The sequence below is a fragment of the Leuciscus leuciscus genome (assembly GCF_965113295.1).
Source record: "Leuciscus leuciscus genome assembly, chromosome: 11".
Lineage (NCBI taxonomy): Eukaryota > Metazoa > Chordata > Actinopteri > Cypriniformes > Leuciscidae > Leuciscus > Leuciscus leuciscus.
Genome location: NC_138735.1, coordinates 16,102,297 through 16,119,003, shown reverse-complemented (window position 1 = coordinate 16,119,003; position 16,707 = coordinate 16,102,297). Strand labels below are relative to the sequence as shown.

At 37.5% G+C, this 16,707-nt stretch overlaps 2 protein-coding genes and 1 long non-coding RNA gene across 3 annotated transcripts; 1 reads left to right on the top strand and 2 right to left on the bottom strand.

The window, feature by feature from the left end:
• The first annotated feature begins 2,972 nt into the window (after window positions 1-2,972).
• Window positions 2,973-5,843, top strand: fitm1 (fat storage inducing transmembrane protein 1). Its single transcript, XM_082184908.1, has 2 exons — window positions 2,973-3,324; window positions 4,195-5,843. The coding sequence occupies exons 1-2, from the start codon at window positions 3,059-3,061 to the stop codon at window positions 4,880-4,882; spliced, it is 954 nt and encodes a 317-aa protein (XP_082041034.1). The 5' UTR covers window positions 2,973-3,058; the 3' UTR covers window positions 4,883-5,843.
• A 152-nt stretch (window positions 5,844-5,995) lies between these two features.
• On the bottom strand, window positions 5,996-12,772 carry psme1 (proteasome activator subunit 1). The gene is made up of 11 exons (XM_082184910.1): window positions 12,532-12,772; window positions 12,325-12,357; window positions 11,471-11,533; window positions 11,290-11,391; window positions 10,836-10,890; window positions 10,157-10,254; window positions 9,801-9,869; window positions 6,677-6,744; window positions 6,511-6,565; window positions 6,338-6,424; window positions 5,996-6,243 (listed from the first exon to the last, which is right to left on the bottom strand). Exons 1-11 carry the CDS (start codon window positions 12,568-12,570, stop codon window positions 6,157-6,159), a joined length of 756 nt encoding a protein of 251 aa, XP_082041036.1. The 5' UTR covers window positions 12,571-12,772; the 3' UTR covers window positions 5,996-6,156.
• Window positions 12,773-13,386: 614 nt separating this feature from the next.
• On the bottom strand, window positions 13,387-14,523 carry LOC309509920. Its single transcript, XR_014210113.1, has 4 exons — window positions 14,392-14,523; window positions 13,730-13,815; window positions 13,579-13,642; window positions 13,387-13,435 (listed from the first exon to the last, which is right to left on the bottom strand). It is a non-coding gene; the product is annotated as an uncharacterized lncRNA (long non-coding RNA).
• Window positions 14,524-16,707: the final 2,184 nt, after the last annotated feature.

Here is a 16,707-nt window from a genome sequence, read left to right as displayed (position 1 = left end):
GTTTTACTGGAGTAGTGCTGGGTGGAAGGATTCTGGTGGTGCCTTTATATAGGCCTATAGCTTATTTAACTGTTAGGTCAACAATATAACAATTATTTTTACCTTTGTTTTTACCTTTTAACGGAAGACATTACAAAGACAATTTGTACGAGCCTGGTAACATGGAGTTACACATATGGACTGACCTTCAGGGCAATACTACGTTCTCTGTGGTAGATCCCATATATTATGGGGGAGTCAATACCGTTTTACAGAGATAGCAGAGTGGGCTCTGCTGAGGGAAAGACATGTGCAGCTAGGGAAACCGTACTGTGGAAGAATACACATATGGGATCACCAGAGGGGAATCGCAACAAATGGGCATCTAGTCTAATATAGGGGCTGACAGGCCAGGCATACACACAAATACTAGACCTGGCATCGGATGCCTCCGCCACATCTGACTGCCGAGGATGCTGGAGGAACTCCACCAGGGTTCACCGGATGGGGAACTCACCTGAGGAGCGGAATAGGCGCTCATAAACCATTCTTAGAGGGGAAGGGCACTGCAAGTGAGACCGCAACCCATCTTCCCACCTATTACCTGTTTGTACCCAACACATGGGAAGAAATCAGCTCAATTCAGAGATTGTAGAATCTTGTGAATGTGTTAGGTGTTGCCCAGCCTGCAGCTCTACATGTGTCTGCTAGAGAGGCACCAGTGAGCCAAAGCCCTGGAGGAAGAAATGCTCCAAATGGGCTCTCAGTCTAAGCGAGCACAGCTTTCCTTGGGAGTGATAAGCCAAGACTATTGGCGCTTTTCCACTGCATGGTACGGCTCGGTACGGTTCGACTCGGCGCGGAACGGTTCGGCTCGCTTCGCTTTTCCACTGCGTGGTACGACTCGACTCGGTACGGCACGGTTCGGTTCGCTTTAGCTCGGTTGCTTTTCCACTGCAGTTAGTACCGCTTCAAAGTGGGTGGGCCTGATCGTTATAGTTGCCGTCTCTACTGCCATGACATCATCATATTAAATGAGAATTTTTCATTCCGTGTTTCCCCATCCGCTCCTCTGCAAACAACGAGAGGAACGTCTGCACCTCGTCCAGTGACCACGATTCAGCCATTTCTTTTTTTTAAAGTTTATACTCTTTTTTTGAAGCAAATACTTTTAAAACAGGCGCTACAGCGTTGGCTGTTGTCTACTGGCTATTTAAATGTAGCGGGTTTAGTGTCTCGTGTTGTAAATACAATGACGCTGGTAGTGATGATTCTGTCTGACCAATCAGTGATCTGCAGTGTTTTCACGTCACATTTTAGTATCAGGACGGTACGCTTGGAACCTCAACAGAGGTGGTACCATTTAAAGCGAGCCGAAGCGAGCCGTACCGTACCGTACCATGCAGTGGAAATGCGTCATAAGTGAGCCGTACTGAACCGAGCCGTACCGTACCATGCAGTGGAAAAGCGCCAAAGCGTGCCGTACCGAACCGAGCCGTACCGTACCATGCAGTGGAAAAGCGCCATATGGTATCCACTATACAGTGGGCCAACCGCTGTTTGGAGACAGCCTTTCCCTTCTGCTGACCTCCATAGCTCCTAGTTCTGCGTGAAGTCCACATATATATGCAGAGCGTGAACAGGACACAGCAGAGCAAGGCCAGGGTCTGGCTCTTCCGGGGGCAGCTCTTGCAAGTTCACTAACTGCTCCCTGAAAGAAGTGGTGGGAACATTAAACAACATACACTTTTAAGGTGGAGGGAGACAGCCTTCACTCCAACCCATCTTGTAGGAAGGAAAGCACGATACTGATCTGGCATTTACGGGGGTCTTCCCTGCGGGAAGAGCACCAATCTACAAAGAGAATCCACTTCAAGAGTAAGCGTGACTCATACAGGGGGTTCTTAACTTAAGTGATGTCTACTACCGCTGGGGGTAGGCCACTTAAATGCTCCGCGTCCCATCCAGAGACCACACGTGGAGGTTCCAGAGGTCTGTACGGAGGTGCCATATGGTGCCCCATCCCTGAGAAAGCAGGTCTTACCTCAGGGTAATCCTCCAGCGTCAGGTCCGAAAACCAGGTCCGGATGGGCCAGTAAAGCGCAACCATCAAGACCTGCTCCTCGTCTTCCCTGACCTTGCACATCCCCGGGAGGGTCCGGGAATAAAATAGCTGGCAGTGGTATGTCTCTGGAGATGCAAAGAGGTCTACTTGTGCAACCCAGAAACATTCTGAGATCAGCTGGACCACCTTGGGGTGGAGTGTCCACTCTCCCTGGGATAGAGCTGTCATTAGCAAATTGGCTACACGATTGAGTTTGCCAGAGATGTGAATGGCATGAAGCAACCTGAGTTGCTTCTGACTCAATAGGAGGAGATGGCGAGTGAGTTGCAACATTCAATGGGAGCGTAGATCACCTTGACAGTTGATGTACGCGACATGCAATGTGTTGTACGTGCGGACCAGTACATGTTGCCTCGCAGCAGGTGTACAGGCATACTGCTAGCAACTCGAGGCAATTGATATGCCAATGCAAGCAAGGTCCTGTCCAGGAGCCCGCAGCTGCACATCCGTCACATGCAGCGCCCCAGCCCGTGAGTTGAGACAACAACATGCCTGCACACCTGTTCTAGGGGAACACCTGCCCGTAGAAAAAGAAAGTCCGACCATGGGCTGAAACTGAGGTGACAGATCGGTGGGATAACAATAGATTAAAGAAAATGAGGTGTTTATTTTTAAAGAAAACCTGTTATTAAATCACAGACACATAATTGTATTATGCATAAGAAAGAGCCCACTTACAGATGCTAATACAGTTGAAAGCACAAAGGGAATGCTGATGTACTGCTTTATATCACACACACATGTGAAGGGTACAACAAGCTGATAAGATGGGAATGTTAAGAGCTGTTAGGGATGTTGTTAGGGACTCAGTGAGTGGGGGTAAATGATGAGAAGTGTGACATAAACCAGCAGGTTGAACTCAGCTGTGAAAACAAAAGGGAACTGCTGACAGATGGTAGAACCATCTCATTTCTGTCTTTCTCTCAATTTGTGCTGTAATGGGATTTGTTGGACATGCACTGGAAGTACTGCCCTGAGCAAACCAAGATGGATCATTGTGGACTAAAGGAGATACTTTATAAGATCCATAACTCTGCCAACAAGCTTCTGCACTCAGCTCTGGTGCTGTTCACTGATCTCACAGCTGGGATACTTGGTCATGTGTTATTCAGACGGCATTTCCACTGCCTCCTCTCTGGGCTGGTGCTGTTTGGACCTGTTCTGAGCCTCTGGGTGTCCAAGTACAGCATATTTGGCAACAAGAACCACTACCTGTACAGGCAAGATCTCAGTTAACTGAGAAATTCCTTAATTAGGAGACCTTATTGCCGATTTTAAGTGTGAAATTTATCTTTTAATTTACATCAACTCTTTATCTTATAAAAAATACATTAGTTCTTCTATAATAAAATAAATACATATTTTTGTTGTAAATATTATTAGTAACACTTTACAATAAGATTAAATTATGATTGTGCGAGGACCCTATTGGAATTGATTTGTTTATTAACATTAATTATGCATCATGAGTAAAGAATACTTTTTTAGCGTTCATTTTGGTTAATGTTAATTTTATAAATGTTGTTCATTGTTTATTCATAATACATCACATAATATTCACTTATACAACTTGAAATGAATGAACATGTAGAAATGAAAGAGCTTTAATATTTTTCGATGTTAGTTAATGCATAATGTAAATAAATTGAACCTATAATTGTTATCATATTTTTTTAATTTAAATAATATGTATTTAATATTATGAAGCTATATTAATTATATTAAATGATAAAATATCAAAGCCGCAATGCAAACGTTTATTTTCTTAATACTTTCACTATCGGTAAATCACAAATTTCATTTGTGAAATTTATTTAAGAATCATTTATTTAAGAAAATGTGTGACAGAACAAGGTTGTGTTGCATGGATCATTGTCCTGCGGGAAAATCCAATCCTTTGAGTCTTTGTGAAGGCTCCTTTCATACATTCCATACCCTTTTATTATAGTGCAAATTTGACTATTTATCACAAGTTTACTATTTATTTATTTATCTATTAATATTTTATAGTTTATGAACCATTTTTTATTTCCTTTGTAATGTTTGTATTCTGAGATGTCTCATTGATTCTGGTTGTTGTGATCTCATAGGGTATTCCTGCATTCATGCTGGGGCTGGACCTGCATATTATGTGGCTCTTTCGTCTTTCTTCTGTCATACTGCATCAGTAACTCTCTCGTTCACTCAGTCCGTCACCTCTCTCGGCTCGCTGTGACCGGGACGCTGTGGACACTGTTCCGTCGTCTTCTCTCCTTCCTACTGGACGCCTCAGGAACCTGTTTTGAGCCACTACAAAGCACCACAGAAGTTTGCAGGAACCCCGTGGAGCTCCTGGACTCTGATACGGGCCCCTTATTACTACTGAGAGAGGAAAAGGGTAAAGCAGCCTGCCTTAAGGCCGGGCTACAGTGGCAGGGATGTGAGGTTTCTGATGAAATCCTGATTCTAAGTTTATGTTGTTTGATTCTTGTTGAGGAAATAGCCGTTTTTGGGCCCTGCATGGCTCTAGGAAAGCCTCCTGGAGCGCCACTGAGGATTCTCTTCATGCTGTGTGTGTTGTTGATGAGTCTCTGGATCTTCCTGATTCTCTGCTTGCTAGCGCACTTCCCACAGTTCCCTTCCCAGCTGATCGGGGGAGCTCTTGGCTATCTGGGATGGAAGGGACTTTATAAGGGCTGGTATGTTTTAAAGCCTGGCTGGTGCTGTCTTGGAAGACCAAGAGCTTTGCATTCGGACATCACGAGTAAAACTGCAGTAAATGCATGTAAAAGGAAATAAGAAAAAAAAAAAATATATATATATATAGTCAAACCAAAATGTATTCAGACACCTTCAACATTTTTCACATTATCACAGTTTCTTCACTATAGTTTAAAAAATGGTAATAAGAGTTATCAAATCAGTTGATATTTCACTGGTTTTGGCGATCCTTCTGTTGTCTCACAAATGAGTTAGGCTGAATAGCTGTCAGCTTTTAAATTTAAGTACACAATTAGATAATACCAATTTAGGTCAACCAATTACCAAGCAATGCTTTATTTTGTTCAGTCTGTGGTGTAAAAAGGTCGCTTTAGAAATTAAAGAAAAAACACTTAATCAAAAAATGGTCAGGTCAAAGTGTCTGAATAATGCTTGGTCCCAAATTGTTATATATTTTACTGGTAGTCCACTGAAGAATATTTAGATATAATGTGTCATAGTTTACTTTATTTTGCTATCTTCACTTACACAAATGAACTATAGTGTCCTGCACCCACTAATAAAAAATTCAAAAAATTATTTCTGGTGTCTGAATAATTTTTGGTTTGACTGTGTTTGTGTGTGTGTTAATTTCAAAATTAACTAATACATTTTTAAATCAAAAGTTGTATCTGTTGATTTAATTTAGTGGTCCAGCAAACATGAACAGTTGTCTTCTGATTAACTAATGTTAACTGACTAATAAATACTGTAACAAATGTATTGCTCATTGTTAGTTAATGTTGGTTATTGCATTAACTAACGTTAATTAATAATACCTTATTGTAAATTGTTACCAAAGTTTTTAATGTAAAAGATTTTAAAAACTCTTTTAAAAAAAGTCTGCATTTATTATTATTAATGTGTTCTCCTTAATATTTTTGTGTAAACCGTGATACATTTCAGGATCTTTGATGAATAGAAAGTTAAAAAGAACAGCATTTATTTGAAACAGAAATCTTTAAAAACTTTATAAATGTATTTGCTGTAAATTTTGATTAATTTATTGCAAACTTGCTGAATAAAAATATTAATTTCTTTAACTTAAATAAAACAATTATTTATAGTTATTTTCCTGTTTTGTCAAACTGTAAAGATAATACATCTAAATAATGTTTTATTTGACATTATGAATGAAAACATGAGCAATGCCACATTTAGCAGAACTCTTTATTGAGTAAAAACTACTACAGTTGATTCTGTTGATGTAATTGAAGCTCAAGCCAATGCACTGTGACTGTGGATGTGTAACTCAAAACTACATGTTTTACTTTTCAGCAAATGTGTGTGTGTTTGTGTGTTGGCTGCAGTTCTCAGTAGATAAGCGCTTTTGAAGATAAGTCTCCTCTGGGCTTCTTAATCTTGTCAAAGTTCTTGACGATGACATCATACATCATGGCCTAGATTTGAACAGAATGGATCAGTCACACGAAAGCACCAACTTAACACTAAAACTGAGATGTTTTGTTCAGGGCAAGCTGAGACTGAACTTACGTAAGTGTTGCGAATCTCCAGTGCTACGATGCGTAACTCACAGTACTGGTGCTGATCCAGTTCATGGACAAGCTGCCTGAAATCTCCCTGTTTCCAAGCAACAAAACAATCAAATTATCAGAAGCTCAAAGATTTTTGAAAACATGTCTAAATGTAACACGAAATAAACTGACCACATGTGGCTGTTTGGAAGCCTTGGCTACAGCGTCTCCCCTCTCGCTGAAGTACCTGAGTAAACACAAACACAGTGAGAAATATGACACATTAAAAATGCATTTATAATAGAGACATCATGAGGTTAGTGTTTGACTGTGGTTGTGATGCTGTCTGGTCTCTTACTTGGAAATCTGTGTCTGGAATCCCTCGATCTTGGTGCGGGTGTTGGTAAGCAGTTCAAACACTTTTTCCTGTGGGAACATTTTAGCATTTTTTCACTTTTCACACAACATGCTATAATTAAATGAGTACAACCTCTCTATCTTATGTACCACAGCCTCATCAATATGTTCAAGTATAATATGTTTAGGTTCCTGTGATGCAAAGCTGAATTTTCAGCATCATTACTCCAGTCTTCAGTGTCACGTGATTCTTCTGTACTTTTGTAGTGTACTTTGTACTGCCTTATTTGATCAATGTAGTGCGCCCTTGCTTACTGACCCCAAACGTTTGATTGGTAATGTAATTTAACACTAGAATTCATATTTGAAATGTTAATAAAAAAATGTATATAAAAAAAACTAAAAAAAAACTGCATGGGTGAAAAATGTATAAAGTGCATGAGTCATATATTATGTTAGTGTCATCAACACAAATTTATAAAACTTGCACACATTACACATTATTTTGGTATATAAAATAATTTACATTAAATAGATATTATTAATTTGTCAATTGATATTATTTTTGAAGTACCCCTCTTAAATTACATATTTTATGATTGCAAACATACATGCATATTGTTATAGCTTGTGATAACTTGTGATAATAAAAGTTTTAGGTTGACACAGATATCAGAGAATAGACTGGACACATGACTGGTAAATAGATACATTTTCTGAAGAGACACGATCACTTTATATGATGAACAGATTGAATTTAGGCTTTTATTCACATTTAAACATTCATCAACTCACACATCAGTTGTGGTAAACGGAAGCTCAAGCATGTTCACTTGACGTGAGAACCAATGAGGTTCATTCTCGTGTTACGCAGCACGTTTGAGCTTCGACAGTAACCAATGAGGTTCATTCTCGTGTAATGCAGCACGTTTAACTTCGACAGTAACCAATGAGGTTCATTCTCGTGTTACGCAGCACGTTTAGCTTTGACAGTAACCAATGAGGTTCATTCTCGTGTTACGCAGCACGTTTAGCTTCGACAGTAACCAATGAGGTTCATTCTCGTGTTACGCAGCACGTTTAGCTTCGACAGTAACCAATGAGGTTCATTCTCGTGTTACGCAGCACGTTTAGCTTCGGCAGTAACCAATGAGGTTCATTCTCGTGTTACGCAGCACGTTTAGCTTTGACAGTAACCAATGAGGTTCATTCTCGTGTTACGCAGCACGTTTAGCTTTGACAGTAACCAATGAGGTTCATTCTCGTGTTACGCAGCACGTTTAGCTTCGACAGTAACCAATGAGGTTCATTCTCGTGTTACGCAGCACGTTTAGCTTCGACAGTAACCAATGAGGTTCATTCTCGTGTTACGCAGCACGTTTAGCTTCGACAGTAACCAATGAGGTTCATTCTCGTGTTACGCAGCACGTTTAGCTTTGACAGTAACCAATGAGGTTCATTCTCGTGTTACGCAGCACGTTTAGCTTCGACAGTAACCAATGAGGTTCATTCTCGTGTTACGCAGCACGTTTGAGCTTCCTCAAGAGGTTTGTTCTCACGCGTCAATAAGGTTCGGTTGAGCGTCTGATTATGTTCTCTGATCAATATGTTAATAAAAGCCTAAATTCAAACTGTTCATCATATAAAGCGATCATGTCTTCAGAAAATTTGGACTAAATCGCTAAACTCATATGGATTAGTTTCATGGGCTGGATTTCCCGATAACATTGTCTCTTCAAATTCATGCTATGAATTTATAGCATGAAGACTATGAAGCGCTATGAAGACTCTAAAGGTATAACTTAACTAAAAGTATACCATTTCTAGGTGTGTTCCCCGAACTATGCCTTAGAAGGCTGCTTAAGATATACCTTCTTACATGCGACGTTACCAGGTGTTGTCCGTGGCAGTGGTGCTGAATTTGTTGATATCGATTGCTCGAGAATCAATTATTCACTGCGTTATGTGCGGTGTTCTTTATAAAAGAAGTACTTCAGAAATAGTTGCAATTGCATTTATTAGGACTCATGAGATATTATGAAAAAATAATCCAAACTATAATAGCCTATAATAACCTATCCTACATATTTTAAAATTGTATCATATATTTCCGCCACAATAACGGCCCATTTCAAATGTTTACGTGCTTTCTTCTCTTTCTCCTTCTAGTTTGCTGAGGTGGAGCTGTGATGAAATATTGTTCTTGTAAATCCTTTCCAGCATTTCAGTAATAGAAGTGTACATCGTACGTACGGTGCTCGGCAGTGATCAAAAAGGATTTAAACAGTGAATTTTAAAGTGATCTCTTCTTGTAAACTTAGAGATGTGGATTTGGATGGCAATCAAATCACCACACGATCTTGGTGTTTGTCAAGAGTAGGTAATTCGGCCGGGGATTTTTACGCAGGTGGTGGAAGAAAAACATGGACATTCTGGATTCGGACGGCAATAAAATCACAGACTAACCCCTGTCAATGTTGAAAATACCTTACGACCCCATGATAAACTTTTGATTTAGCACAACCATTTGCTGTATCACTGCCATAGTTTGACCAAACTCCCCACCACAATCATTCCCTTTAAATAGACTCCTAAGCCTTTACTGCATGCCTAATGGTTTGCCAGCTTATGTACCTTTGGTTAATATAATTAAAAACCTAACAACAATCAGTGTAATGACAATTTTATTCTTTGCATGAAAATATTTGAATTAGCCTAATTGAACACTGGGTGTATTACAACTTCAGAATTTTATTCATATGAGATGTAGGCTAAAGAAGCTTTTTGCAGTGGTGGCCACAAGCGGAGTGAACTGTCAACAGTGATAAGGTAAAGCTAAGAGTGGTCCAGCCTGAACATATGATTTAAAGAAGGTATACTTAAATAAGAACGTTTCGGGAAACACGTATTAACGTGTCAGTTGCATAGACTGTCAATGGAGGGACAGAAAGTTCTCAGATTCCATCAAAAAGATCTTCATTTGTGTTCCTAAGATGAATGAAGTCTTACGGGTTTGGAACGACATGAGGGTGAGGAATTAATGACAGAATTTTCATTTTTGGATGAACTAACCCTTTAAAATAAGTTAATAAGAGCAATTTTGTCACAATAAAGGGTTAACTGACCTGTACAGAAACTCCAAAATTGTTCCCATCTTCAATTCTGGGGACCTGTAGCTGTATCCACATTGACACCTGCACAAAGGTGTCACGATGTTACAAAATGTACAAAAATTTACCAAAATTCTTTATTAAATGTCTGGATGCCAGCACAGTCTACATGCAGTATAAATGAACTATAAATGAAGGTATTATAGAACCAGTTGAGCAATTACATATACATATGTCAGAAAAGTCAAATCATCAAAAAAAGGTGAAAATTGAATATCATCTTTACCTTTTTTTTTTTTTGATGGGTTTAACTTTTTGACACATGTAACTGTTCAGATCTGCATAGCTACCACATGATATCACTTCCTCACCGTGTTAAGACACTCCTTTAGAATCTGAATCTCAGGCTTGATGAGCTTGAAGAGTTTCTCTACTGTCTCATTGCAGGCGATGGGACCACAGGGAGGACCTTTCAGTTCACAAATAATATCATTAGTTAAAGTTATGCTCTCCAAATCACCACTTCAGTTTGTAAGGATAGAGATGGATGGAAGACTTTGGCTGCATCCGAAATCGCACACTTCCCTACTATGTAGCAGTATGTGACAAAAGGAGTATGTCCGAATTCACAGTACTCATAAAACAGAAGGTGAAAAGTATCGGATGACCGACTACTTCTGACAAGATTCGGAAGTGTGCATACGATCTCACTATCCCACAAGGCCACGGGAGAGGATTTATGAATGCGGTGAAGCGACACAAGTGATAATGACAACATGGCGAATGGAGAACGTCCGGATTATATTCATAAGCGGTTGTGAAGTAAATACTTATTCAAAATATGAATTTACTCAAGAGAGTATGCATATCTCAAAATCTTTAGGTTCTGCAAAATTTCTATGACATTAACAGTCCAACAGTGCCAGTCTGTGTTCATGCTGTGAATTACACATTGTCATTTAGCATTTGGGGGAATTCAGATCCAGGGAAAATGGAACCCAACAATTAACAGTTTCAGTTTCGTTTTCAAAATTCTATCAATACATTTACCTTCATCCTCTTCTTCTCCTTTCTCTCCACCCTTCTTTCCCTCTTTGGCCTCTTTCTGTATGAATAAAATGTCATAAAAGTCAAATAGTTTACTTAAACTAAACCACAAATTGGCTTGAAGGTGCAATACAGTGATTAAATTGATTTAAAAAGTCATTCATGTGAATAATCAGTGTCATTTTTTGGTAAAACTGAACTGAACAATAGTGTCACTGAGGATGAATTAGGGAAAGTGAATGTCATTAATTTTTACGATGCATTCATGTATATTATGTTCAGTTTGTAAATATAGAAAATGTCTAAAATATGTATTTGAATAAGGCAAAAATGTATGTAAAAATCAAATGTATCTGGGATGCATTTCAGTTATTTATTTGTACTGGTATATTTTTTTCCATATTGAAATAATGTGAATAATTAGGCTTGTTAACAAGAAATAATGTGTTTTAATGACCTCCTCTTTCTTCTTCTTCTTAAGCTCCTCTTTAGCCGGGTCTGGGATTGGGATGTCCAGAGGAGCCCTCACAACAGACAGATCCTTCAGACTACAGGAACCCTAAAAAAATTAAAATACATATTCTCAATGACTCAATGAGTCTGATTGTTTAAGATGCACCTGCTGGATGACCTCATACCTGTAATATTTGATCCATCGCTGCAATTTTCTCAGGGAAGACGTTTGAGATCAACTGTTCAGCCTGTTTAAAAGAAACATTGACATGTAACAAACTTTCACTATATTACTAGTGTAAAATCATAATATACTAATATTGGTTCTCCTTCAAACTGCTTCATGCATCTTTCTATCATGTTGGTTCATTTCTTTTCACAATTATAATAGTGTATAATACAATTTTCAATAATAACTGGTATTTTAGCATAAACTAAAATGACTGTGCTAGGGGAGACCAGGGACAGTTGTAACAGTAACAGGGGACGGTTGTAACACCTCGAATTCCTACAATCAGAAACAACCAGAGTGATGACACTCACTGTGCTCATGCTAAAAAAACTGCATAGTTTCCCTTTAATGTGCAAATTAAATGTAAAATGTCATCAAATCACATTTTAAGGTATTTATCTTTTTTTATAATTCATTTTAAGTATGAAAAAAAGGTAATCATTACTTAAAAACATGAAATGAATAGTCACAATAACATGACTGATAAATAATATTTTCCATTTTGAGTATATGATTGATTCATTATGTATATTTTAGACATGTTACAACCGTCCCTGACATATTACAAACAGTGGAGAGACTGTATTAAAATCAATTTTGCAACCTGTACATATTTCATAAAACCACTTAAATACATTGTTTCAGCAGTTGACAGATTGAAGTTTATAATATAACAAATTGGTTATATTTTGGCAAATGTTTTTTTGATGTATTGCTAAAAATGGCAAAAAGTGTTACAACTGTCCCTGGTCTCCCCTACATTTGTAAAGGCGATGAAAGAAATTGACTAAATGTATTTATAATTACCTCCTTGGTGATTTTTTGGGAGAATCCATCCACCTGCAAAGTAGATAGGAAGTGTTTGTCAAACTTACCACTTCAACACTAACACGCGTTCATTAATATATTCTGATGTTTATATGCAGATTAAACTCAAATTCCCTCATTTGTTCGCTCAATAAACAGTCATAAATTACTTTTAATTAGGTTTCGGGCCTATAATAGGCGGCTTACCTGTTTCTTAGATGCGGGGCTCATGTCTAAGGAAGTCATTATTGCAGATAACGTTAGTCGTTTCGATTTGTCGTATTGCAAAACTTTATTGAACCTGTTTGCACACAAACGCGTTTAATTTCTTATCCCACTGGGTAACGTGGGGTTTAGTTTGAAAAGAGAAGATCAAATGCACTTGTTCTCGACGAAACGACGAGAAGTCGCAGTTAGTCAGCACAAAGAATGAAAATGAAAGTGAATTCAGTATTAAATGAATAATTCCTGATGTCACCGAAAGGGGGCAACAACGATCAAAAAAAACTTTCAGCGAGTTACAACATTATGAAGCTGCAGACTCGGAGCCTGCATCTACAGTCCCGCACCCAGAGTCCCGCATTCTCAGACCCCTCAGCGCCTCCTGCTGTTTCAAAGATCGTATAACACCCTAATCCAAATGCCATTGAAAACAATAGGATGCAATATTATATTACGGTCTCGTTTTATTTTAAGTTATCCAAATAAATATTTGCGTTCCCTGCTTAATGCATATGCCAAAAAAACTCATTGTGTTCTCTGACTAACAAATTACCCCTTAGTTATTTTTTGAGCGTGGGTGAAATTGAAAGAAAATTACTGATGGAAGTGATACAATTACAGATTGAAGTATCTTCTGAAAAATATTATGTGATATTATATTGCTACAATATTGCTACAATGTTTTTTTTTTTTTATTCAAATTCGAATTTTTCTTTCAGTTCAACCTATAATGGTCTAATTAACATTATACCTTGCTAACATTACAAAACCTAACATTGCTAACATTTTTGATATTTTGAATGCAAAGCAAAACTCAAATAAGAATAGACAAAACACCAATAATAAACAATTCTGTACTTTATTTAACGATCACCTAAACATCATCTTGCTGTAAACAGGACAAAGCAAAGAAAAAAGGAAGAAAGACTTGTGTTAGTGACTTTACTTTTCGTCTTTAATTGCATTAAAAAAAACCTCCTCATTCTGCTAAATGAATAAATGTAAAATGTAATGTAAATACATAATAATTACTTTCTGGTGGGCGAATGCTCCTTTTTTCCTTTTTTTGCAATCACTGTCAAATTCCTCGACTTCACTAAAATAAAAGATGAATGCCATTGTCAAAAATATTGTGTAATAATAAATAATATATTTTTTTGCAAATGCAAATTACAAAGCATACCTAGAGTGAATAGGGCCACAGAGGAACACCTCCTCAGCCTCCTGCTAGGATAATGCCTGCATCTCATATAGGCCATGAATGATGGCCTGTCCATATAAATAAATTAATTAATATATAAAACATTTCAGTCAATACAAATTAAAAGAAGGAACCCAAACAAAAGGCCAAATGACACATTCTAGCTCATATGTTAATATAGACTGGTTAATACATAGTGAAGGCATAATAAATTTGATTATTAGGCAATTGTATGAGTTGTAAATGGCTGGCAACAACTTCATATCACAGTTAAATTAATATTGATTAATTTTAATACTTACGTTTAATAAAAACTAATTTAAGTAGTCTACATAAATTATATAAAGTAAAATAATTAATATTAACACACTTAAATGTATTTAATTGGTCTACTTTATATCAACTAATTTTAATCAAATTTTTACAATGGCTTGTCTACAAAAAGTCCAAGGTTAAAGGCTAACGTTAGCTATCAAAATATTTTCGGCAAAAAAACATAGCCTACATTAACGGCTCAAATTTTGTTACAAACTAAATATTAAATGGACTATTCATATGTTGGTGTATCGATGAGCTATAAAGTAGTTTGATTAAAAAAAAAATCGAATGAGTATGATTCGTTAAATAAAATTGACGATACTCACGTTTCGGCTTAAGTTCTTCAAATGTTTATCCGATCCAATTTGATAGGAGGCGCTGAGGGGTCTGAGAATGCGGGACTCTGGGTGCGGGACTGTAGATGCAGGCTCCGAGTCTGCAGCTTCATACTACTCGCGAGTTACGGAAACAGGCTTTGCTTTGACAAATAGAATAAAAGTCCTGTTGTTTTGTACTCTTGCAGCTTTTGTTCGGTCACTTGTTATAATATTTATATTTATAATATAAACACTGGGCTGATCAATGAGGAATGCAAGAGAATTATATTTATTTTTACGATGCCTTCATCTGAATGTATGCCATTTTTTCATATTATGTATTTAAAAAATATAGAAAACGTCCAGAATATTACTAATATATATATATTTTGAACCTTTTTCTATACTTTAAAAAAATGTATACAATGTATTTTATTTACTTTTTTCTCATTTATAATATATATATATATTATAAATGAGAAAAAAGTAAATAAAATACATTGTATACATTTTTTTAAAGTATAGAAAAAGGTTCAAATTATTAAAATAAATGAGGAAAAAACTAAATATATGTAAATACATACATACATACATACATAACTGTAAAGGACAAAGATAAATGTATTTGGCATATATTTTAATTTATTTATTTCAGTTATTTATTTATCCTGATATATTTAAAAAAAAAATTGAATAAAAATATATACATATAATTGAAAATATATTTTTAAAAATACATTGTGTAGGCTACCCTTATTTATATAGCACATTTCATACACAATAGCAATTCAAAGTGCTTTACATAGAAGAAATTAAAATAATAAAAAGAAATAAGAATAATTAAAAGTACAGTAGTGTAGTACAAACAGTCGGACGAACAGCGGCACAGTGCTCATTCAGTAAATGCATAGCTAAACAGAAGTGTTTTGAGTCTGGATTTGAATGTGACCTCTGTAGGAGCACATCTGATCTCTTCTGGAAGCTGGTTCCAGCTGTGGCTGGCATAATAGCTAAAAGCAGACTCACCATGCTTAGAGTGAACCCTTGGTATTTCTAGCTGATATTATCCTAATGATCTGAGTGATCTGTTGGGTTTATATTCAGTGAGCATATCTGCAATGTATTGAGGTCCTAGGCCATTGAATGATTTATATACCAGTAATAATACTTTAAAATCAATTCTAAATCTAACTGGGAGCCAGTGTAAAGACTTGAGGACTGGTGTGATATGTTCATATTTCCTGGTTCTGCTCAGAATCCTGGCGGCAGCGTTCTGTATGAGCTGCAACTGTCTTATGGTCTTTTTGGGAAGGCCAGTGAGGAGTCCATTACAATAATCCACCCTGCTGGTGATGAAAGCATGAACAATTTTCTCTAAGTCTTGTCTGGAAACAAAGCATCTAATTCTTGCAATATTTTTCTCTGTGGGTAGGGCTCAGCTGAGATTGTGTCCGTGAGCAGAGGTTGTTGTGGCTCAGTGGTGTTATCATTGTCCTTGTGTGATATGTCAACATCATGTCCATTTTGCTGCTGAAGTGAAGTCTTGTGGTCATGTCCAGGTGTGTGTGTGCCGTTCAGATTGAGTGGATTGGCACACACTGCTGAAGGATGATTGAGGGAGAAGTAGATATTGTCCTTTAGCACTCTTGAGCCAAGTTTTTTTTGGGTGGTGGCCATCCTGATGAAACAGTTGTCTCTGACTCCAGAAGAGATTGAAGTTGTCAATGAAGTTTACTCCTTTTATATTGCAGGTTTTTTGCAGTCATGTATTAAGCCCAAGCAACCGTGAAAACCTGTTTGTTCCTCTTGCTGGGAGTGGTCCACTGATGAATGTCTGAACTTTCAGTCTTTTAAGTGTTTCAAAAAGTTCATTGAAATCCTTCTTAAGGAGTTCTGACTGCTCTTTATGAATATCATTCTTCCCCACATGAATGATGAGTCGATTTGCAATCTTATGTTTCATCAGAATGTTCTGAAGTTCCCTGTTTATATAAGAAGTTGTTGCTTGTGGAAGGCAGCATGTAGTTGTATCCCTGCTGCTAATGTTTCTGATTATGGAGTCTCCCACTATCAGAGTCCTTGGCTCGGCTGTGCTCTGAGCTGAGTGCCGCTGTCTGCTTGACCTTGAGCGCCAGTTAGCATCAGTGTTAGCTACTGGTTGATTCAGTCTGTGTTCGATCACATTCATCACATTTGGGGATTCCTCATTTACATTCATTAGTACTTCAAATCTGTTCTCAAGATGTATAGGTGTTGGTATGAGACCAGTGTTTGCAATCCTTGTCAGAGCTGTATCTGGGGTAGAGGATGCTACTGCGGTAATAT